Below are 24,881 nucleotides of genomic sequence, written 5' to 3'. Positions count from 1 at the left end.
ATCGTTCAGACCCGCACCGATCAGGAGAACAAGCAGGGAGAGGACCATGTTGCATTGCATCCACTCCCTGCTCTGTGTCCACTCCCTGCTCCATAGACTTACATTATAAACCTGACTCTTTTCTTCTAACACAGAGCAGGGACTGTACCGTGCTGCAGCGCTTCTTCTCCTGCTCATTCTCCTGATCGATACGCCTCTGAACACTCAGACCCGAACCGATGAAAACTTTTGACTCTGACATGTCAAAAGTTTTTTGTAATGACAGTGACATTTTAAATACTTAGCTGTGCTCTGAGGTATCTGATGCTGTGCAGTATTTTTTTCAGATCATCTTTCCATTACCATATAATTTAAAAATTTACTTTTTTCAGGTGTTTCAAGTTACAGAAATGTAATTATTTTGTATGTTTACATTTTTTCTATTTGCTTTCTAAGGATTCCTTACGGAGACTGGGAAAACCAGGGCTGGCATTATCCTTTCTTCTGCACCAGAATCCGCCTTTCAGGTTACACAGATGAGGATTAGGGTAAGCCTTTGTTCCTGGTCATGCGACCTGCAACATGGAAGCACGTTCTCTCCCCCTTTCATTTCCCTCCTCTCCCCTTCATAGAAAAGCCTGTAACTTGATATTTACTGGACGGTCTGAGCTTATGTCGAGGATGCATTATAGTGTTTCCTATATTTGATTGTACTATTGATCAATGCAAGGTTTGTGGAAACTAGAGCTTCTGTTTAAAGAAGTACTGAGTGTGAATTATATATATATATATATATATATATATATATATATAATATATATATATATACACACACACATACACACACACACCTTGGTCACAATAACATCCTCTTGGTCAGTCTGGTGATGCCCAGGTATCACTTTGCTCGGTTGGGTGAGGCTCTAGTAGAAAATGTTTGAGTAGCAATGCTTTAGTGCGTGGGTGTCAGGCCCTCCAGCTGTTACAAAACTACAATTCCCTTCATGTCTGGACAGCCAAAGCTTTAGCTTTAGATTAAGCGCCCGCTCACACTACAGAATCGCCGCATAGATTCCATGCAGAACTTCCCCGCACAAACTCATCGCTGAATCCTGCCTTCTATTATTTTGAATGGGAGAGTTCGCACTCCTCCACCTTCCGCACCTCTCTGCTTAAAGAATTGACATGCCTGCCGGTGTGTGTGTGTGTGTGTGTGTGTTCCGCACGGAATCTTGGCGCTGATTCCGTAGTGTGCACAGGGCTTAAGGGGCTTTAATCTGCAAAAATAAGTTGCCCAAGTTACAGGTGAGTACTGATACAAGGAATAGCAAGCCCACAAAATGGGCAGTGAGTGTTTTGTGTTTGGGTGCTATAGTTCCCCAATCCCAGGAATCTCCACCAGTTTTCTAACATCTGCATTTATTGGTGGCCCGTAAGGAATCTTGTCTCCCTCAAAGTTTCACTAGTTCTAAAATTCCCACATTAGAGAAGTATTCCCCACTCTTCCGTATCACCTAAGTCCCTTCTAAAACCACATCTCAGCATCAGGTCCACCACATACAAGCGTATCTGCCAACACCTACCCTGATTCCCGGTAATAATTTCCTTATTATTGTCTCATGACACAAAGAAAGCTGCCATTAGTGTTAAATTTCAAGCAGAACCTGAATATCTACAAGTCATTGCCCTGGTAACACAATTTCTGCTCCACAATAGCCTAAAGCAGCCACCAAGTATCCATAAGCTGAGACGTCCATCAAAATCTTACACTTGGTTCCTGCTATATTGCACTACCTCTGCCCTGATACCTCCCCCAATTGCCTCAGAGGGTGTTCTGTTCATGGCACCTCTTGTTATAGTTTCATGGCTGTGTCCCCTGGCTGACAAGTTTTGGTAAAGTAGTGTCCTTGATCTGTAGATTTCCCAAGACCCCCTCCATCCATCCTTCAGATCTATAAACTCTCCTAATATATCTGCATGGCTGCAAGAGTTCACATTAGCATCAGCATTTAGCTAATTAGCATTAGCATTTTTACTTCAACTGGTGCCAAAAAGTGCAAGAGATTTGTAATTTACCGCTAATAAAAAAAAATCTCCAGTCTTCCAGTACTTATCTCCTGCTGCACGTGGTGTATTCTTTCCTGTCTGACACAGTGCTTTCTGCTGACACCTCTGTCCATGTCAGGAACTGTCCAAAGCAGTAGCAAATCCCCATAGAAAAACCTCTCTTGCTCTCCAGACTGGAAAGAATACCACTGCGTTCAGGACATACATTAACTGATAAGTACTGGAAGACTTGGGATTCTGACACTTTTTTGTCACCAGTTTATATGAAAGAATATTTTTTGTGAACAACCCCTTTAAGTGATTTATCAGACATGTTCTCTAATTCTCCCTACAAGCCCGATGTCTTGGTTCTGGAATACTATTGTAAAAGACTAGCTTTAGACATTGCTCGTGACTAGATTTGCTGCACAAGGTTTCCTAGAAGTGAATACAGTTTTACTGTGAGCCCAGGGCTTTATGTAACTTGGCAAGGAAGATTGCTTTCCCTTTGGAAGGCTTAGTGAAACCTCACCCTCTCCTAATATTGTACTTCCAATTAAGGCTAGTTTATATCCCAAGGAAATTCCAAGTAGAATTATAGAACATCTGTATTCTGCTATGTAATTCTTCTTACACAACAGTGTCACTTATCTGAATGTTGCTGGCAATGATGGGGACACTATCTTCCTAGTAGCAATATAGAAGTGGTTTGCTGTTGCATGAATTACCATGGTGTATGATACCAGCTTTCTGCATTGAATTGGGAGTATCCTAGACAACAGTTAACGGGGCAATCCTGTTAAGTGACAGGCCGCTCAGCCAATCACTGGCCAGTACCGCCGCAGCATGTCAGCTCAGACAGGCCGCTCTGAGCCACAGGGCGTGGTGCCGGGACGCATACAGATCGCAGGAGAAGACTGGGAACGTAGAGAGGTAAAGTATTAACTGTTTGGGCAAGGGCTGCACAGACATTGCTAATGTCCATGCAACCCTTGCTAAACGATTATTGGGCCGTGTAGTAGGCCTCATAAACGAGTGCCAATCTAGCAGATCTGTGCTCATTTACAATATTGATCGGGCCTTCATCCTTATTCCTGCCCCTCAACATCTCAGAAGGGATACTTCCAAGACATAGAATGGCAGCTAGTAATGGGGAGTAAAAGGCTTCATCAGTCTTCTGCTCTGTGGACAAACCCTTTAAGGCCCTATTCCACGGATCGTCATAGAGGAGCAAACGAGCGCTGTCAGCGCTCGTTTGCTCCTCGTTCCCCGCTCGCTGACGTCGCTATTAAACGCAGCAGCAGGTGAGTGCGGGAGGGGCGGCAGGGGGGCTGCCCGGGTGATCGCTGATCGTCTGGGCAGCCCATAGGATATAGCAGCGTCTGCTGCTGATGCTCCTATTCAACGGAGCGACGGCAGCAGATCGCTGCTATATCAGTCGCTTGTTTTTCAACATGTTGAAAAACAAACGACTGCAAGCGACATGAACGATGGCGGCTGATCGTTGCTCTCTATACCACGGGACGATTATCGTCTGTAGCGGCCGAATAAGCCCGATAATTGTTCCGTGGAATAGGGCCTTTAGCTATAGGGTATACCCCCTTGTCCTTTCCTGGGTCAGTTATCTTTTTTTTTTTTTTTTCTTGGGGAGGGGCGGGGGGTGGGGGGTGGGGGGGCTTGGGCAGAACTTAGAGAGTGGACCTCTTGAACATAGTGTGATAGTAGTCTTATCTTATTTTTTTTATAATTTATTACTCTTTATCATGAGAAGAAGTAAATAAAAGGTAACCCCATTATATAGATACAAATCAGCCTGCCTCTCCTGATAGAATGACCTCTATAAAGGTCACGGAGCATATATCTTATTGCTGTTAGCAAATAGCTCAGGTAAGATGGCAGCCCCTATAATAATGTACAAAAACAAAATGACAGTCCTCTTCTCTTTCAGGTGCGGAGAGGAGCCATTGGTGCAAAGTGTGGCTTGGTATTTGCTTATAACTCTCCAGAGAAGTTCCATGCAGAAGAACATTTCCAAAGATTTGAGAAATATGATTTGTGGAAATTGTCAGATTTTAGACATTTTGTGAAAGAGAGGTAATTCCTTTTATTTATTTTATTTTTTATTTATTTCTTTATTGTTGAGGATACTTCCGTTCATGATATCCATAGTTAAATGGCTTCTCCACCTTAGGGTATGTGCTAGGGCTGGGCGATAATGGCCTAAATTAATATCGCGGTTTATCGTACATATTGCCGCGGTAACGATAAATTGAGCGATAATTATGACACGCCCCCTTTTGAAAACCACACCCATTTGAAACACAACGTTTCGGCGTCTCCTATGCCATTTTCAAGTGGCACTTAGGAGACATAGGAGACGCCAAAACCCTGTGGTTTACTTATGAAGTTTGCTGCACATCATTTTATGGAATAAATCCACATTTTCACATTTGTACTACAATCAGAGTGCTGCAGAGTATTTTTTACTAGCTGATCCAAGGTCTGGGATCTGTCTGCTGGCCCCTACAGTGCTGCCTATATTGTTTGCTATAGCTATCTATCGATCAACCTCTCTATCTAAGATAGATAGATAAATCAGAAGAATACTGCAGCACTCATGGGATAGAATTCAACACAACGTGTTTATTTCCCCAAACACGTTGTGTTGAATTCTATCCCATGAGTGCTGCGGTATTCTTCTGATTTATATTACCTATACCGGGTGGTCGCTGGTATATACCGCCTGGCACCACATTCATCGCTACACGAGTGCTGCATTCATTCTGAATTTCTAAGATAGATAGATAATAGATATTAGAGAGAGGAGATATATTATAGATAGATAGTCCAAAAAAATCCGCAGCACTCCAACATAAAGTAAGGTGGTTTATTCCATCACACAGGCACAAAAAATTAGCCTAATTTTTTGTACCTGTGTGATGGAATAAACCACCTTACTTTATGTTGGAGTGCTGCGGATTTTTTTGGACTGTGTTTGGGATCCCCGGCCAAGGGACTTTCTTCGCAGGCACCCACTCCTTCCTTTTTGGAAGTGCGGCTTTTCTCTGTACTAGATAGATAGATAGATAGATAATCGATATTAGAGAGAGGAGATATATTATAGATAGATTATATATCGATAGGAGTCCTATCTATCTATCTTGTATCTATCTACGATCTGTATATCATCTATCTATAATATATCTCCTCTCTCATATCTATCTATATTTCATCATATCTATCTATATTTCATCTATCTCCTATCTATATATAATCTATCGATCTAATATAGATAGATTTTATATAGATAGCAGATAGATGATATATAGATAGGAGATAGATGATATATAGATAGGAGATAGATGATATATAGATAGGAGATAGATGGATAGATATATAGATAGGAGATAGATGGATAGATATATAGATAGGAGATAGATGGATAGATATATAGATAGGAGATAGATGGATAGATATATAGATAGATGGGAGATAGATAGATAGGGAGATAGATAGATAGATAGATAGATAGATAGATAGGGAGATAGATAGATAGATAGATAGATAGGGAGATAGATAGATAGATAGATAGGGAGATAGATAGATAGATAGGGAGATAGATAGATAGATAGATAGATAGGGAGATAGATAGATAGATAGATAGATAGGGAGATAGATAGATAGATAGATAGATAGATAGATAGGGACATAGATAGATAGATAGATAGATAGATAGGGAGATAGATGGGAGATAGATAGATGGGACATATCTATATCTATCTATCTAGAATCTATCTAATTTCTCTCATATCTATCTATTTTACCTGCTGTTCTGCCCTAACCCCTTCCCCCTCCCGCACATACAATTGGGGTCAGGTATGGGGTCGGCACCTCCTTGCTCCCCTGGGCACCGCGCTCTCTCTCCCGCACAGGAATCCTCCCTGTCACATATATCTGCTGTCAGTGTCCCGGGCAGAGCGTCGCACACGGCTGCTTCCAACACTGACAAATGATAAGAGGCCCCGAGGATTCCTGCGCGGGACAGAGTGCGGTGGCCGGTGGAGGGAGGATGTGCTGACCTATACCTGACCCCCTGCAGCCACTGTATGTGAGGGAGAGGGGGGCCACGGCTCGCTGTGAGTGCAGCTTCCAGAGCCGTCCGGCAGCAGCAGCAGCGATGAGCACACACTGGAGGGGGAGCTGCTACCTGGAAACAGCCTGTCACATCTCCAGCCTTCTTCCTTACCCCCAGCAGCACTGTTAACAGTGTCCTGAACCGAGCGTCACACATGGCGCACGCCCCCCCCCCCCCCCCCAGACAGCAGAATAGCTTTACCCAGGCCAGGCAGCGGAGGAAGAGGGACGCGAGGAAGCCTGAGGGGAGCAGAGCTAACGGCCGCTGGGTGAGGGGAGGAAAAATACCGCAGATACCGTCCTGGCAGAGTTGAGGTCAGTTAACCGACGCCAGTGACGGTATCGGTATTTTTGCGGTATACCGCCCAGCCCTAGTATGTGCACACATTCGTAATCTGCTACGGCCTTCAGCTATCTATCTATCTATCTATCTATCTATCTATCTCCTATCTATCTATCTACTCTAAAGCTGTCTAAAACCAGCTATACGTTTCAGTTAGCTGTTGCCCAAGGACTTGTTTGATGTATAGCTATCCTTACCAAACCTCCACATACACATGTATGCTTAGCTTTAGAAGTAGTTCTGATAGCGGCTTATCTTCATGAAAACTAAAGGATCTTCTTTTACCTGACATCTGTTGTAGAGGTTACCCCCCATAAACTTTACGTGGTCCCATGAAAATCAAAAAAGGGAGGAAGACGGGCTATGAGAAAAATAAAAAGTAAACTTTCCTACCCTTGTGCCCTGTAGCACCGCTCCTGGGCCCAGCTGACAGCTGCCGGCCTCCTGCAACTCTTCCAGCTGCAATGTCATGTTTGAAACCGTCCCAGTCGCTGATCGGTTGATCGGCAATCTATCAGTCGGGCTGTGATGTTGCAGCTGGAAGAGACCGATATGTGATGCACCCAGGTTCTTAACGAAAATTACATCTGGCGGCCATCAGCGGGACCTGGGAGCGGTGCTATGGCATGAGGATGGGTGAGGGTTTTTTTCTTTCCCTTCCCCCCACAGCTGACTGCTGACCAAAGGAACTGCTTCTTTTCGTTATTACTGTAAATTCGCTCATCTTGGACTCTCTAGTCACTATGTTTTTCCTTTCTTACTAGTTTTTCCTTTTGTACTGGTCTAATTGTCCATTTCTTTTTTTATTCCCAGGAATAGCAAGCAGGTCCCAGAGAGCGGGGAGTCTGATCCCGTTGCTTGGTTTGAACTGGAGGAGGAATGGGATGAAGTGGACATCAGAATGCAGCAATGTAAAACTGCCAAGGTAACTGACTACATGCAGATACTTTTTTTTAAAAAAAACAAAAGAGAATTTGTAGTCTCATTACACTCTGTGGTGTAATAGTGTATCTTTTCTCAAGCTTCTTTTTTATGATTTATTATTTGTTTTTATAGTACGTCTTCTATGAAGTATATGAAATTTCTTTTAATTTCTGTGTTTTTACCTCCTGCTAGTACTGGATGGTAAAGTTCCTGTGCACTAGAGAAGATACAGCTGAACGTCTGGGTGTTCAGGGGATCAGTGCTTTTGGTTACCTCAGGCCACTGGAAACAAAAATGGATATGAATGTCATGTGTCTGAAGTGTAAAGACTTAGCAGCTGACTGTGTGTGTGGAATGACTCTAATTCTGAAGACGTTGCTGTTTGTTCAACAGCTGGCACATGATATGGTGAGTAACAGCAACTAGTATGCCTGTATCCAAATGTATCCCTGACATTCGTGTCATAGTTCTTATTTTAAAAGTTTAACTTCCCTTTTCTTGGGTAGATACAGGTCTTATGCACATATCCGGTAAATTTACTATATATGTTTATGGACCCGCTAGGCTAGGTTAACTATGTTTTTTTTTTTTTTAAATACATAAAACCACGTTTTTGTGTACAATAAAAGCTAAAAACGGATCTGTGTTAATCAGTTTTTTTTTTTCTTCTTAAATAATGGATGTCAATGGAAAACTGATCCTAACTGATGGCATACAACTGCATCTGTTTTTACATCCATGTTGTTTTTTTTTTTTTTATAAAATACATAAAACGCACATCAAAAACCCAGTGTGAACCTAGCCTTAACCACAGACACCCTTCAGTTTTTTTCTAAAGCGTGTCTGTTTCGGAGAATAGGTCAGGAATTTATAGAATAAGTCCTATTTTTGGCTGGAATTCCGGCACAGAGGACTCCATAGAAGTCTATAGGAGCATCCAGAATTCTAGGCAGCTCTGGATGTGCATCTGGGAACTGGCCAGAATTCCAGATGCTTTGCTAGGCCCTCCTGCGGAATGTGGCTTGCACACTGTGGATGTCTGGAGAAACATTTGCATTACATAATCAGCACCAGAGTGAAAAGATCCTAAATGCAACCCCCCTTTTATTTAGTGCTGCTTCATTCTTGCCTAAAATTAAAGGGGTAGTGCGGCGGTAAACAATTATTTACAGAATAACACACATTACAAAGTTATACAACTTTGTAATGTAAGCTATGTCTGTGAATGGCCCCCTTCCCCGTGTCTCCCCCCCCCACCCCACCGGGCCGGGCCGTCCGAAGACGACATCGCAGACTGAAGATCGGAGACGAGTCGGCACGTGACAGGTATATATAGCACACCACACTTTCGGGTACACAAGTGGGGGTGGTGGGACACGGGGAAGGGGGCCATTCACAGACATAACATACATTACAAAGTTGTATAACTTTGTAATGTGTGTTATTCTGTGAATAATTGTTTACCGCCGCACTACCCCTTTTAGTTGAAACTTCCCGTTCTGTCTGAGATTATAAGGAGAAGACTGCTGAAAAGTGATCTGTACAGAATCATAGCAGTAGATCAATGGCGGATTATAATGTGGGCGGTTTGGGCGGCCGCCCGGGGTCCGAGGCTCCGGGGGGCCCATGCCACGCCGCCCACATTATAATGCCGCTGCGGCCCGGCCCCCCCTCGCCACTGCAGGCTCTTGTGACCTCAAGCATTGTTTTGCTTGCGGTCACAAGAGTCCTGCTCTTACTGTCCCCAGCTGATGTGCGGCTGCCGGAGGTGTCCCGTCCTATCCCCCGAAGCGCGCGCATCACAGAGCTCCCCGTGCGCCTGTGGCTGTGACTTCCGGCGCACGGGGAGCTCTGTGATGCGCGCGCTGCCGGGGACAGGATGGGACACCTCCGGCAGCCGCACATCAGCCGGGGACAGACGGAGAGGCTCGACGGCGGAACGGGTTGTAAGGTGAGTTTTTTTTTGTTTTGTTTTTTTTATATCTGCCTGCACGGAGGGGGAGGGGGGACCATCTATAAGAGTGGGGGGGGGGGTAGAGGGGGACCATCTATAAGGGGGGGGAAAAGAGGGGGACCATCTATAAGGGGGGGAAAAGAGGGGGACCATCTATAAGGGGGGGAAAAGAGGGGGACCATCTATAAGGGGGGGAAAAGAGGGGGACCATCTATAAGGGGGGGAAAAGAGGGGGACCATCTATAAGGGGGGGAAAAGAGGGGGACCATCTATAAGGGGGGGAAAAGAGGGGGACCATCTATAAGGGGGGGAAAAGAGGGGGACCATCTATAAGGGGGGAAAAGAGGGGGACCATCTATAAGGGGGGGAAAAGAGGGGGACCATCTATAAGGGGGGGAAAAGAGGGGGACATCTATAAGAGGGGGGGGGGAGAGGGGGACCATCTATAAGAGAGAGGGGAAAAGAGGGGGACCATCTATAAGAGGGAGGGGAAAAGAGGGGGACAATCTATAAGAGGGAGGGGAAAAGAGGGGGACCATCTATAAGAGGGGGGGGGGAGAGGGGGACCATCTATAAGGGGGGGGGGGAGAGGGGGACCATCTATAAGGGGGGGAAAAGAGGGGGACCATCTATAAGGGGGGGAAGAGGGGGACCATCTATAAGAGGGGGGTGAAGAGGGGGACCATCTATAAGAGGGGGAAAGAGGGGGACCATCTATAAGAGGGGGAAAGAGGGGGACCATCTATAAGAGGGGGAAAGAGGGGGACCATCTATAAGAGGGGGACCATCTATAAGAGGGGGACCATCTATAAGAGGGGGACCATCTATAAGAGGGGGACCATCTATAAGAGGGGGACCATCTATAAGAGGGGGAAAGAGGGGGACCATCTATAAGAGGGGGGGAAGAGGGGGACCATCAATAAGAGGGGGGGAAGAGGGGGACCATCAATAAGAGGGGGGGAAGAGGGGGACCATCTATAAGGGGGGGAGAGGGGTACCATCTATAAGGGGGGGGGGAAGAGGGGTACCATCTATAATGAGGGAAGAGGGTGACCATCTATAAGGGGGGGAGAGGGAGACCATCTCTTATAGGATTAGCACCCTCCTCTACTGATATCCTCTGTGCTGCTGGGACGCTGCGACCTCCCCTATAAGATCAGCCCCCTCCTCTCCTGACATCCTCTGTGCTGCTGTGACCCTCCCCTATAAGATCAGCCCCCTCCTCTCCTGACATCCTCTGTGCTGCTGTGACCCTCCCTCCCCTATAAGATCAGCCCCCTCCTCTCCTGACATCCTCTGTGCTGCTGTGACCCTCCCCTATTAGATTAGCGCCCTCCTCTCCTGACATCCTCTGTGCTGCTGGGACCTCTCCTATAGATCAGCACCCTCCTCTCCTGACATTCTCTGTGCTGCTGGGACCTCTCCTATAGGATTAGCACCCTCCTCTCCTGACCTTCTCTGTGCTGCTGGGACCTCTCCTATAGGATTAGCACCCTCCTCTCCTGACCTCCTCTGTGCTGCTGGGACCTCTCCTATAGGATTAGCACCCTCCTCTCCTGACCTCCTCTGTGCTGCTGGGACCTCTCCTATAGGATTAGCACCCTCCTCTCCTGACCTCCTCTGTGCTGCTGGGACCTCTCCTATAGGATTAGCACCCTCCTCTCCTGACCTCCTCTGTGCTGCTGGGACCTCTCCTATAGGATTAGCACCCTCCTCTCCTGACCTCCTCTGTGCTGCTGGGACCTCTCCTATAGGATTAGCACCCTCCTCTCCTGACCTCCTCTGTGCTGCTGGGACCTCCCCTATAAAATCAGCACCCTCCACTCCTGACATCCTCTGTGCTGCTGTGACCCTGCGACCTCCCCTATAAGATCAGCTCCCTCCTCTCCTGAAACCAGGTGGCAGTATGTTTATTGGGGGCAGTGGAGGTGGGGTGGACAAAGCTTACTGGGAGCAGCAAGGGACCAAACATTATGTTTATTGGGGCCAGCAGGGAGGGGAGGGGGCAGTAGCGGAGTATAATGTGGGTGGATTGACCCTCGGGGGGGGGGCCAGGTTGGGTGGACAGCCCGGGGCCCAGGGTACATTTAATCCGCCACTGCAGTAGATACATAAGATAGTAGAAGTGCAGCCTCCTCCCCCCTGTAGAATTGCCTCTGACTAGGTCACACAGCATGCCTACAAACCTGCCCTATACAAAGGTGATGTTCATAAGGGCTTTCCATAAAGCATATCTCTATGTTGTTAAATACCTCTTCAGAATCAGCATGAGAAAATAGAAAAAAAAAACATGATTCTGTATCTTCAACTAATCAGTAAAAACAAAATGTAAGTGATACATTCATCTAACCAAGCCTGGGACTTATTTATTTTTGTGCAGGAAAAAGACAATCGATCGCGGCACAAATCGCTTCTTGATTTATCAGGCCTAGATTTGGAGCTCCTCTGGAAGTTTTATAGGAAATTACAGGACAGGTAATTATATTAAACAAATAACTGATCTTTTTTTTGTGTAAAATGATTTGTCATTTGCTTATAATATAACACCATAGGGCAGATTTATAGAACCGTATTTGTTACACCAATCACAGCTCAGCTTTCATTTTTTAGCAGCAGGATATGAAATGAAAGCTGAGCTGTGGTTGGTTGCTGTTCTTTTACTTTTTAATTGTTTCATGAATCTCCCTTGTGTCAGAATACGGCTATGAACAATCATTTTCAAATAAGTATACCCATAGTTTGACTGCTCCTGGCTTTATATATTTTCTGCAGCATGTGAACACTTACATTGAAAAATCTAATTTCTAAGAAGTTTTATACCCAGCTCTGTGTGTAATGCTAATTAAGTTAATCAGACATAGGATAAAGGTATATTTATTCTGGCTTACAGCCCACGAGAAGAATGTACCTCGGCCCAGACAGTCCTATTGCAGCTACTTCAGAGCTGTTCTGGAGTACTCCCTGCAGGAGCTGCCACCCCTAATTCTAACCAAGTACAGTATGCTCAGGAATTATACACTCATCTGTGTAATGGTAAGTTCAATCTTTTTTTCTCATTTCTCTAAATGTGTAACTATTCCATTCAGTAATATTCCAGCATTTTTTTTTGTTTTAAAGTCAAATAAACCTTAAGACCAACCATCCCTTAGAATAGTTGGGATGTGTACAAGATGTGTGAGCAGTCCAGCAGTTGTGCATAGGTAATAGAATACACAATTAATTTAAATGAACAACAGCAAACCTGTCACATATGTTAGGCTGTCCTTGGAGCATAACATAGCAACAAATGTTGTTTCCAGAGGTCTGTCACTTATGCGGATAATGAGGAGATATCGAGGATAACGAGGAGGTAAGTAGCCCTGCCCACCAGCCCACAGGACCCGCCCCTTTGATAATGATTGGCAGGCTTCTTCCTATGCACAGTAAGCAGAAGAAACCTGTCAATTATAAGTGGGTGGGCAGGTCCAGTCTTCTGGGTTAGCACCAGTCCAGTGCTGCCTACTTCAGAAGTTGGGTTCTCAAAAACTACCATGTGTATGCTCTTGAGCAATGGACCACTAAACACAGCATGTTTGTTGCTATGGTGTGCTGCCCTCCGCTTTAACTGGCTGCTTAAAACAGAGATTGGGTACCCTTTGGTCCTCCAGCTGTTGCAAAACTACAATTCCCATCATGCCTGGCGAGCCTAAGCTTTTGCAGTAGTTTTTGCAACCTTTAGCTTTTGTAGTTTTTCAACAGCTGGAGGGTTCCCCATCCCTGGCATAGACTCCTTGTAGACGCAGTGGAGCCAACTAGAGGTTGCAGATCACACCGCTCTGCCCCAGTGAAGATGAGCTAGAAAGCAGCAATGCTGGTATATTGTACTTTTTATACCATTGTTAATATTGTGTATGTCTGTACAGTATGTATGTTTAGCAGAAGGATACATACATGTTGGTATCTAATTGATAAGGTACACTATGACATTATTGGATAATGTAATGATATCTCTATAGGTCCGCTTATAGTACACCTAATGACTGTACCTGGTCCTGTCTCATTTCAGCTATGGACAACATGGACACATCCTCTTTGTCTTCCAAAGCACTCAAACAAGAAATCACTAATACTTTACTGAATGGAGCTGCAATTTTTTTCCCTGATCGTCTGACAAGACGAGATCGACTGTTCTCTTTAATGGTAAGAATATCATTAGAAGCAGGGGGTAGAGTTGTTCCATTTTGCGGATATTGTTAGTCCACTCACTAGACAGGTGTTGCCGGAAGCACCCTTCGCCTGAGAGCTGCAGCCTACCATAATAACGCGATATAATGCGATTTACTGAATTAAATTGTACAGCCAAGTTTTTATTATTTTGTTTTTTTAATATAGAAGAGTATTACTGAAGAGAAGCAGCCACAGTCGGCCCAGATCACTTTCCAGTCTCTGTGTACTTACTTCAGGTGAGTACCTCTTATGTCTTACCTATATGTAGCAATGTAGCTTTGTCTAATAGGAATAGTCAGTGGAATATTATTTACCAAGATCTGGGGGAAAAAACCTTTCATGCCCTATCACACATTATAAAAAATATATATTATATTTAAAAATATATATAAAAAAAATAAGAAAAGGATCTAAGTGACAAACATTTAAAAGTATGGTTGAAGTATGGTAAAACTGTTCGCATTTGTAGAACGCTGGCGAATCCAAACAGTTTGACAGGTCCGCTTAACACTAAAATTGGTGTAGCTTTTAATTAATGGAATGTTATATTCAATTTTATATAAAAACAATAGAAAGGGGTAGTCATAGCAAGGAGTCTAGATGGCTGCCATCTTTGTACCCCTCTATGTAATAGGATAACTGTAAAAGCAGCACACTGCAAGCAATCTGGCAAGGTCAACAAGTGAGACTAAAAAAAGTTTAACCTCTTAGTGACCGCCAATAGCGTTTTTTTTTTACAGTGGTCACTAAACTGCATTAAACAAAACAAAAAAGGTGTTTTTCAAGCATAAAGACTTCCTTGTCCTCACATCATTTAAGGACAGTGGTTCAGCCCCTATTGGCTTGTAGCCAGACTTATACCTATGGCTTAGACAGTGCTGCCTCAAACTGGACTTTGTAGTGAATTGAACTTGTACTAACTATTGTCAAGTGGCTGTATATGTCCATGTTTAGCCTCTGAATCCTGGTTAGTCTGTAAGTGTTACACCACAACAAAGCTAAAGTTTAAATATCACAATTTTATTTGATACAATTAAAAATCACATAAAAAATCTTTTTTAGTGCCAACGGAATCCAGTAGTAAATGACAGCCAAGACACCTCGATCTTACAAAATGTTGGAATATACCACTATATTATGTAAACATCAAAGAAAGTCAATGTATGTAACCATGCAGTGTATCCACACAGCCTCGCAGGATTACTAAGTACACTATCCAACTAATCCCACAATTATATGAAATGAACATACGAGATGCTTACCCATCGTGTGTCTGGCGCCAATAACCCCGACGCACGTTTCGCGTACAGGTCGCTTTATCAAGGGGCGTATCTAACTCCTGTCTCACACACTATTTATATCGCTAATGCGGATTCCTTCCGGGGCATGACGCGGGTCAAAGGAGGGGCCAGGGATCACGCAACTTCCTTCCGGCCTACGTCACTGGAACGCACGTCCACCGGTGGAACGCAAGTGGACATGCGCACAGCAACTCAAGAGGCCAAGTCGGAAGAGCGCCTGCGCCAGATTCTCCCTGGACCCGCGTACACGGACGGTATCTCAAATTCCCTATTCGGAGACTGCATGATTACATAAGTTAACATGGTTATATCAGGCGTGTCTAATACATAGTGAACTATAAATAAGTGCATAAATCTACATCATTTATTGCAATTTCATACATCGTGTTATAATATCACATAAAATAAAGTGACAAGTGCAAAATTTCATACATATAAAAAGACAAATATACATATAAACAACCATAATATAGAAAAATACTCATAATTAAAGTGTAATATGCAATATATATATTAATTATAAATAACATGTGTTTTATATATAAAAGTGCTGTAGTGAAAAATCCTGTACATTATAAAAGACACTGTCCTTGATTCACCATATAAATATCATCCCCTCTATGTTTCTATAATATCCGTCCATAATATTAGTCTGTAAGTGTATATGTTTTTTTTTTGTGTTTTTATTTATTTATTTTTTTCAGTGAGCAAGACCCGAGTGGATTGTTATTGCTGCCAGATACAGAGATTTCTCCCGATTTTGATATCAGTCAAGTCCTTTCTGTTATGGACAAGTTTTTGGTGATGGCAGCAAGAGAGGTACCGTAATTGCTTAGTACTTCATTATAATACTTCAGGCCTTACGGAAATGAAAGTATGAACTGTATTATTAGGGTGTTGGTCCACCTTGTTGCATGACACGGACACCTTAGACAAACAGTGGAGTCTCTGGCAACAAATTGGATCGAGTGGTGAGCCAGGGAGTGAAGAGCACAGCTGTGTACTTCTCCCAGCCAAATCAACACTGAGACCTTGACCCATCTAAACCTTTGACATGTCTGTGTAACATATAATATTTAGTCCTTTAGACCACATAAAGTTCCAACTTTTAGATATGACAATTTAATAAATAAAATGGCAATATGGATAACATTAAAACGGAGATCTTATTTCTAAAACATCATAAACATCATATAACCGTAGGAGTACGGAATTGGAAAAGACTGATGGATAAAAAGTCAATGTAATACCGCTGGGAGCTGGCCAGTAGTTGCAATCAGCATTAGTTCAATGTGTTAGTATAAATGTTGGTTCAAGCCTCAGATAAATATGCTTCTAGTTGTAGCGGCCACAGTTATTACTGGACATGTAGTCTTTCTGTTGATCGTGTATCTCACAGCTCCCGGCACCTGGTACAGCGAGACACTCGACAGTGGCCAGGTAGAGTTGAATCACACTTATTGTAGCGATATTGTCACACTTTAGATATGAAAAATGGCGTCTGTGACGCCGCTCACCCGTCCCGATCGAGATGATGGCTGCTGTCGTGGCTCTCTCCCTCTTGCGAAGGCTATCAGTTGAGATCACTTCGGTCTGGGCTGGAGAGACTCTTGCAGCGCGTCCTCGTGGTGTTCAGTTAGCGTTCGTGCGTCGTTATCCAGCCTCGTTCTGTATCCCGGCCTCGTTCTATATCACGGCCTCGTTCTCACCTTAGATGTCTCTGTCCAGGGTGAGATGCTGGTGGGGATAACAGATAGTTGCCGTAGGTTGGTCAGGTGGGAAGAATGGTGGGGGGCCCCCCAGTAATGGTATGACTTGCAGGTTAGAATAGTTCATAGATTGCGCCAAACGCGTTTCAAGGTTATAATGATTAACCCCTTCGTCAGTGGCAGTGATTAGCAATAGCACTGCTATTGTCATATCTAAAAGTTGGAACTTTGTGGTCTAGAGGACTAAATATTATACAGTATGTCTTTCTACTGTTGAATTTTCTACTGTTGAATTTTTCGCCCGTCTCTAGGTAAGGCATTTTTTTAAGATCCCCCTAGACCCATTTAGATACTGAGATTGTGAGCTGCACCTATATATTCCTTCTTCCAATGTCTGTGTAACATGCCAGAAGTTAAATGACAGTAACACATTAAAGTAGGAAAACATGGGCGCTTTCTTCCAGAAACAGCACCACTCTTGTCCTCAGTTTCGCTGTGGCTTTGCAGCTTATTTCTCTGAAGTAAATGGAGCAAAGATGTAATACAACATACAACCTAAGGACGTGGGTGTGGTGCTGTTTTTTTTTTTTTTTGTTTTGTTTTTTTTGGAAGAAAGCTTAGTTTATTTCTGACCCTGGTTTAACATAGGTGCAGTTACATTGCATGACATCCATTGATTCATTCATTTTTTCAGAGCAACTTTTGTGTGTGTTTGCAGAGTAAGACGTTGGTTCTACATGATTCGCAGGGAGAATGTGGCACAAATCTGCATTCCTTGTTCTGGGCAGTCCAGGGGAGCCTTCTGTCATGGTGTGTCTGCCAGCTAAAAGGAGAAGATCCAGTGTCCCAGCTAGTGGCCAGAGAATTACTTGTCAAGTGTAAGTTGTTGGACTACTTTATATTTAGTTTCCTTTACAAGGCGCACTTTTTGAATTTGTTGTTGTGGTGTGTCTGTTGTGTGTTTTTTTTTTGTTTTGTTTTTTTTAAATACATGTCAGTAATAATATACATTATTTTAACACGTTATTGTTGCGGTTAATTTTGTGCCAGAATACAGAAGTGAATATTCTTCATAAAATCTGTATGTCTTATGCATTTATTACTTTAAATCTCAACGGACTATTTTGCCCTGCAAAAAGAGAAATAGGATTGCTTTCTCGTGTTTTCTAGATGTTGACCTTTTCTTAACAAATGCCAAAAACATTCTGGAGCCCTTGTTGAGCGAGTGTAGTGGGAAGGTGATCATTGAAAAATTGAACAACTCTGTGTTTTCCATGTCAACACGCCAACTTGTGAGTACAAGCCTCATAGGCTTACATAGTTCACATTTGCAGTGTTTTTTTAGCTAACGCGGGGCTTTATTTTGACAGATGACATACATGTTGGAGTTTTGCACTCTCGATATCCCACACTGCTTACTACTTCAGAGATTCAGTAACTTAACGCAGTTAATGAAAAAGCTTTGCGGTGATCCTGGTGAAAGTGCCAACAAGGTAGTCTGTTAGCCGATATTATTAGCAGAAGAATGTTAAAACACATCTTGTATAACGCTTTGATATGTTTTGCTTAGGCCGGGTTCACACTACGTTTTTGCAAAAAAAAACTGATGAAAAAATGGATGCATTTGTGTGCATCCGTTATAATCCGTATTTCCATCGACTTTTATAAAAATAAAAAAAAAAGATCGAAAGCATCAGTGTTTAATTTACTTGACCAAATTTTTTGTGTGCTTAAAAAAAAGGATTGGTTTTGATCCATTTTTTTTTTATAATGGAAGTCACTGGAAAAATGGATCAAAATGGATGCACACAAATGCATCTGTTTTCCCATCCAATTTTTTGCAAAAACGGATGGGAAAAAAAAAACCTGATTGCAAAAGAGTAGTGTGAACCCAGCCATAGGTGAAAACCGTTCCTGGATAAGCTGTTCTTATACTTAAATCATCACTCAGCCTTTGTTAGTTGATCCATAACATAATTCTTATGTAGCACTGTAACTTTGAAAATATTTAGCATGCAAGCCCAAGGGAATAACACTTTATTGTTTTGTCATAAATAGATTGAAATGGAAAGTTGGAATCAGGTTCAACAACCAGTGGTTCTGCAGACCTGGAACATGGAGTCCCCCCACAACTATGAAAACAATTGTCGTGATACGACAGTGTTTCTCTGTCCTGGGGCCACTTACTTCGAGGTGGAATTTGATGACAAGTGTGAAACTGAAAGGAGGTAATTCTCATTTGTTGTGATAGTATAAAACATTTAAAATGTTGTATTTGCATTTTACACTTCCCAGCTTATAAACCCACAAACAAATAGTCGGGAGCACAACTATGAGTGGATACTTGACTATATTTACTACACATCTGCTGACATTTTATATGGTCAATTTGATCATAGGAGCAGTAAACTTGTAAAGTCCGACAAATTACATTTAAATTTAACAACGCTAACTATATGGATTCTGATTTATGATTCCTTAAATTTTAATCTTTCCAACGTATCATGAAATTGTGACTGTTTTATGTAAAATAAACTTTAAAACAAACTTTGGTTGTAAAGATGTCAGTGTGGAATAGCGTCAGTAAAGCGGAGAGCGGAGCTGCAGACCTGAGCTCATTCGGCAGAGTTATCACTGATCACATTTAGCAGCTTGTGTTATATTGTGGGACTTACCAGCTGCACAAACAGGGTACACAGTTTTTAACAGTTAGTACCAACTAAATACATTTTATTTAATAAAACTATATACAGTGCAAGTCTGCAAAGGTGTCCATAACCTCTAAGGCGTTAACAAGTGGATTTTGTATTTGTGTGCAGATATGACTATTTGGAGTTTACAGATGCCAGAGGCGGCAAAGTGCGTTATGATCACAAAGTTGGCACTGACAAGTGGCCAAAGGTAAGTAATGGTTACCAAACAGTTTGTTTTCCAAGCTTATGTTTAAATGTATCTAAGCTACTAATAGCTCCCTATTGTGCACAGGGCATTGAGGATAAAAGTATGTCTCTTACCTTCACCCTCGGCACCCTTCCTGTGCAGTTGTTAATATAACCGTGTCTCTAGTAAGGCCATTGGGGGCACTGCAGTGCTTCTAATGGCCTTACCGGAGACACGGTTAAATTAACAACTGCACAGGAAGGGTGCCGAGGGTGAAGGTAAGAGACATACTTTTATCCTATCAGCAGGTTAGATTTGTCTAGTGTTGCACATGTACACTGCAAAATGTTTAGTGCTACTAATTCATTGTATCTATTGAGTTACAGCTGCAGCAAGAAACACACTCATAGACTGCAGCTGTCACTTAATACATGAGTGCCATGGAGGTTCCTACATGAACCATAACACAGTCCCACATTTAAAATCATGCGCACACATTTTCAGGTAAAAAAAATTAGTAGCTGCACCTCAGTCGGCCAGAGGAGAAAGAGAGGCAGCGCACAAATATTGGAGAAGAAAAGCATCAGTTGAAGCAGCAGCCGCCGACAGATCATCTTATCGGCTGCAGGACATCCTGTAGCTCCTGTAGCCACTGCAGAGAACTATCCGCAGCTGCTGCTTCAACTGTCACTTGTCTTCTCCCGTATTAATGCGCTGCCGTTCTCTCTCCTTTGGCTGACCAGAAGTGTCCAAAAGAAGGCTCCCCTGAGTTCGAGCAGCTGGGCAGCGGTGTCCCACGCAGCGGGGGGAGGCAGGAGCAACAGCTTTTTGAATTTGGTGTGGGTGGTGGCCTGGGAAAGCTGGCAGACAATGCAGGCCAATCTGCGGCAGCCTGGGAAAGGGTCACCCGAGCTCAGGCAGGCCGGCAGCAGTGTCCTCCTTGGCAGGGAGAGGCATGAGCGATGGCTATTTAAACTTTGTGCCCGCATGTTCCCCAACTTTTTTGTGGGGGGAGAAGGGAAGGTGTGTCTTATGAAGTGAAAAATATGGTACTTGGAGTTTTTGATGCTCTTTTTCAGCAAAATAAGTAGACCGAATAGGGAAGAACTTTTACTTCAAAAACTGCAGCAAAATTTTTTTCCTGTAAAATGCTGTTTGTAGAACCAACCTTAAAGGGGTTGTCCGGCGATAAAAAATTATTCACAGAATAACACACATTACAAAGTTATACAACTTTGTAATGTATGTTATGTCTGTGAATGGCCCCCTTCCCCGTGTTTCCCCCCACCCACGCTAGACCCGGAAGTGTGGTGCATTATACTCACCGCATGTCGTGTCGTCCACGGTCTCCGATCGTCAGCAGTGACGTCTTCTTCGGGAGCTTGGCGGATCTTCCCGAGTGCCGGCCGCCCTCTGCAGCGTCATCCGAAGCTCAGCCGCGATTGGCTGAGCATAACTGTGCTCAGCCAATCGCGGCTGAGCGGCTGATGACGCGGCCACGTCATCAGCCGCTCAGCCGCGATTGGCTGAGCACAGTTATGCTCAGCCAATCGCGGCTGAGCTTCGGATGACGCTGCAGAGGGCGGCCGGCACTCGGGAAGATCCGCCAAGCTCCCGAAGAAGACGTCACTGCTGACGATCGGAGACCGTGGTCGGCACGCGACAGGTAATGTATAGCGCACCACACTTCCGGGTACACGGGTGGGGGTGGTGGGACACGGGGAAGGGGGCCATTCACAGACATAACATACATTACAAAGTTGTATAACTTTGTAATGTGTGTTATTCTGTGAATAATTTTTTATCGCCGGACAACCCCTTTAAAGTCTTTATCAAGTGTAAGAGATTTTTTGTGGGGGCATATGGGAAGTTTTAGTGCTCATATTGCACTTAAAGAATACAGAGTAGAGAAGCACAGTGCAGCTGGCAGCTGAGAATACCCCTTTAACTGTGGGTGGAGAAGGGTAAGGGGGCTCTTCTATATGTACTCTATTTATGTGTTGTAATATTTCTCTCCCCCCTCTCCCTCTTTTTTTTTTTTTTATAACTTTTCAGAAAGTCACCTTCAAGGCTGGTCCCCAACTTCAGTTTTTGTTCTTCTCAGACAGTAGCAACAATGAATGGGGGTTTAAATTTACAGTGACTGCATATGGCCTACCAGACATTGCTTTGTCTTGGAGTTCAGATTTACAGCTACTTGTTGCACGCTTATTGGGCCGCCTTGCATCACAGTCAATGGCCATGAAGTCTACATGCGGTAAGGCATTCCTGTCACTTAATGAGAGTATAATTTTGATTTCATTTTTTTCACATTAGAGCTAAAAGTACAAATATAATGCAAACTTATATACTACTTTAATCTTTTATAGTCTGAATACCTATAGTATATTTTCAGCTGTGCACTTATCCTGGCTAATTCTAGCAATTGATGGGGGTTTGAACACCCAGACCCTGATATATAAAATACATTTTCAAATGTTTTTTCAAAGTGACAGTGACACTGTAATACAATCAATTTACTTAGTATTTTCCCTAGTTGTCTCAACAGCAGGTTGTATCAGAAATTGCAACCAGAATAATTGCTTTGTCTTAAATTGTGGAAAAGAAAATGACATTTTTCATTTTTTTTCCTTTTAAATACAGAATTGCGACCTGTTGCAGACTTGCCATCTGCAAAGATAACCTCAGTTGTTAGTTCTCCGTTGTGGAAATCTGTATTTAGTCATCAAACGTGTGTGGAAGGCAACTTGGTAACAAAACCTAACCTCCGAGATCAAGGACGTGTTGAGGTATCTTTAATTTTAATGTTTCAGTGTATTCCCGCTATGTAACACAATGTCCACAGGGCCATGTATTTCTTCAGTATTTTGTATACATGTTTGTAAGCCAAAACGAGGAGAGAAACCTTCATTGAAAGGTTTCCCTTTCTTGGTTTTGACTTACAGATGGCAACAAAAATACTTACTGCTGCCACTCAATAGAAGTGGATATGTAAAGAAAAATATATACATTTATTTATGAAGTTATTTTACAGAGTAATATAAAGGCTTTCCCAAGCCCCTGCCATCTTGGTCCCTATCCCATTCATGATCCTGATTAGGACTAGGCTTTCAGCTGACTGTTAATTAAAGGGGAACTTCAGCGATACAAAAAAATAAAATGCACATAAAGCGTATAAGTGGACTCACTAATCCCCACCAATTGACACCTTTCCCGCTTGTCTACACTGCTCCTAGCTTCAGACTTAAACCTTTTACATATGACCCTAGTTTTACATCATGGAATCAGGCTGAGAAATTACATCTCTTGCACCTAAGAGCCAACTGCCAGGTCCCGCCCCTGTGTTATAGTATCTGCCCACCACTAGTTCTATCTGCTTCTTCTTTGCACAGTAAACGCAGTATCTATCTATCTATCCAGCTACGTAGATAGATTAGCAAGAGAGAGGGATAAAACAACAGTGTCCCCATTCCTATATACTACTTAGGAGAGACTGTTGTTTCACCGCCCCTTGGCCAGATGATCACTGTGTGATGTCAGCGGTGGGTGGGGTTACAGATGAGCTTGCCCAGCAACAGAAGAAACAGAGATCATGTGACCTCTGTCTCAGAAGGGAGGGGGGCGAACAGAGAAGGAGAGACAGAGTGGACCAGGAAGTGAGGATGTTCAGCAGCTTCAGGGCGTAAGTCAGGATATGCTAAATCTTTATTCTCTGGAGTTCCCCTTTAAGCTGGCATTGAGATGGGAGAGGAGAGCAAGGAAGCATTCCACCTTACAGCAGATTTTTCAGACTTTGCACAGTCCCTCATGTAAAACCTCATGCAAACCCTGTACACTCCTCAGCCATCTCTAAACTGTGAAGTAAATGCACTTGTGTTCATTCTTGGCAATATTCTCTGAATTATAAAGGTTGGACTTTGGCTGGATGCATTGTGACAAGACATAAGTGAGACTTAATAGTATATAGCTGCCACCTTTGTTTTTAAAGGAGTGATTCCCGACTTGTTATCCCCTTTGCTCAGCGCCCGGCAATGTTTAGAAGCTTCATGTGCGCAATGCACTCTGTTCGTTTGGGGATATCTTTCCTTCATTCCCATGATCATTTGGGGTTCCAGAAAAGTAAGATGAGTTGGGAATAAGCCATTGCCTAGACTGGATACAACACATTCACTTCTCAGCTGACAGCAGGGCTAGCTGTTTATTGGGGTGCAGCCTCTGTGTGTAAATCAGGGATCTCATTCAGGTGGTCAGCAGAAATTCAATACTTCCGTCTGAGAGAGCAGTAATACAGATTGTATAGAACTGTTAGTATCTGAGAATAGAAGAGATTCTATGACTGATGGCCATTGCATCAGTTCTGCTAGTCATACGTCATACATGATACATGTCAGTACATCATACTGCATTTGACTAGTGTTGTAAATGGGAGTTTGTTATAAGTTTGTTACATTTCTTCTATTTGTCGAAGAGAATATTTTTTTATTTTATTTTTTAAAACCTTTGCTTTAGGTGGCCATGTTACTGCAAAATCAGGTCTGGACATGTGGCTGCTAATACTGATAGATATGACTAGGCAGCCATATACAGGCTAAAGCACCATGGAAAAAATATTTTAATTCAACTCATTTTATAAAGTTTTATTAATTTGTAATGTAGTTCTATTTAAAGTAACTGTAGCAATTAGCTTACATAATTATTTTTCTTTTACACTACCTGGTCGGCGCGGAGATCCCGATAGCGCAGTCCATTTTTCAAAATGTCACCCGATTTCCAGAATCGGTGCTGGTTTCTTTATGTGCACTTGGCACGCTCTAGGCACTGGAGGAGGGCCCAGCGCCCCCAGTGTAACAATATCCCCTCCTATCCGAGGAGTGGGTTATATAAATACACTGGGGGGAGCTGGGCCCTCCACCAGTGCATAGAGCGGGCCGAAAGCACATGAAGAAACTGGTCCCGATTGTCCAGATCAGCAGCAAATCCTCCACTGCTCTGGACAGTTCCTGTCATTGACAGAGGTGGCAGCAGAGAGTTCTGTGTCTGAAAAGACTACACCTCTTCCTGGAGGACACACAGCAGCTGATAAGTACTGGAAGACTGCAGATAGAAGTCAGTTTCTGACATCAGTTGATTTGGGGGAAAAAAAAAAAAAAATATATATATATATATATATATATATTTTATTATTTTTTTTGCTGGACTACCCCTTTAATAAAGGGCACTCATAGAATAAAAAACATAAAATTGAGTCTTAAAATATTTTTAATAACATGGCTACTTATAGCTGATATAAAAAAACAAGGTATTTGCTAGACAGGGACTTTAATTACATAGCTGTCAAATAGAGCAAAATTGCAACCGTAGTGTTGAGTTGGACCCTAATATTATGTAAATGCTCTTTTACATTA

General features: G+C 43.1%; 1 protein-coding gene across 1 annotated transcript in view; it reads left to right on the top strand.

Annotated features, from left to right (window-relative positions):
• ZZEF1 (zinc finger ZZ-type and EF-hand domain containing 1) overlaps window positions 1–24,881 on the top strand; it is an 86,986-nt gene that overhangs the window by 24,415 nt on the left and 37,690 nt on the right. Inside the window, exons 10-25 of the mRNA XM_069971145.1 lie at window positions 436–527; window positions 3,974–4,119; window positions 7,316–7,427; window positions 7,619–7,834; window positions 11,761–11,855; window positions 12,271–12,413; window positions 13,426–13,559; window positions 13,752–13,822; window positions 15,592–15,706; window positions 17,315–17,474; window positions 17,767–17,888; window positions 17,967–18,089; window positions 18,655–18,824; window positions 19,416–19,497; window positions 21,532–21,733; window positions 22,120–22,265. Coding sequence (XP_069827246.1) covers window positions 436–527; window positions 3,974–4,119; window positions 7,316–7,427; window positions 7,619–7,834; window positions 11,761–11,855; window positions 12,271–12,413; window positions 13,426–13,559; window positions 13,752–13,822; window positions 15,592–15,706; window positions 17,315–17,474; window positions 17,767–17,888; window positions 17,967–18,089; window positions 18,655–18,824; window positions 19,416–19,497; window positions 21,532–21,733; window positions 22,120–22,265 — 2,129 coding nt within the window. The remainder of the gene's footprint in view (window positions 1–435; window positions 528–3,973; window positions 4,120–7,315; window positions 7,428–7,618; window positions 7,835–11,760; window positions 11,856–12,270; window positions 12,414–13,425; window positions 13,560–13,751; window positions 13,823–15,591; window positions 15,707–17,314; window positions 17,475–17,766; window positions 17,889–17,966; window positions 18,090–18,654; window positions 18,825–19,415; window positions 19,498–21,531; window positions 21,734–22,119; window positions 22,266–24,881) is intronic.

The sequence above is a fragment of the Dendropsophus ebraccatus genome, chromosome 5 (genome assembly GCF_027789765.1).
Source record: "Dendropsophus ebraccatus isolate aDenEbr1 chromosome 5, aDenEbr1.pat, whole genome shotgun sequence".
Taxonomy (NCBI): Eukaryota; Metazoa; Chordata; class Amphibia; order Anura; family Hylidae; genus Dendropsophus; species Dendropsophus ebraccatus.
The sequence above is the reverse complement of the archived record's forward strand: the minus strand, read 5'-3'. Positions and strand labels throughout refer to the sequence as shown.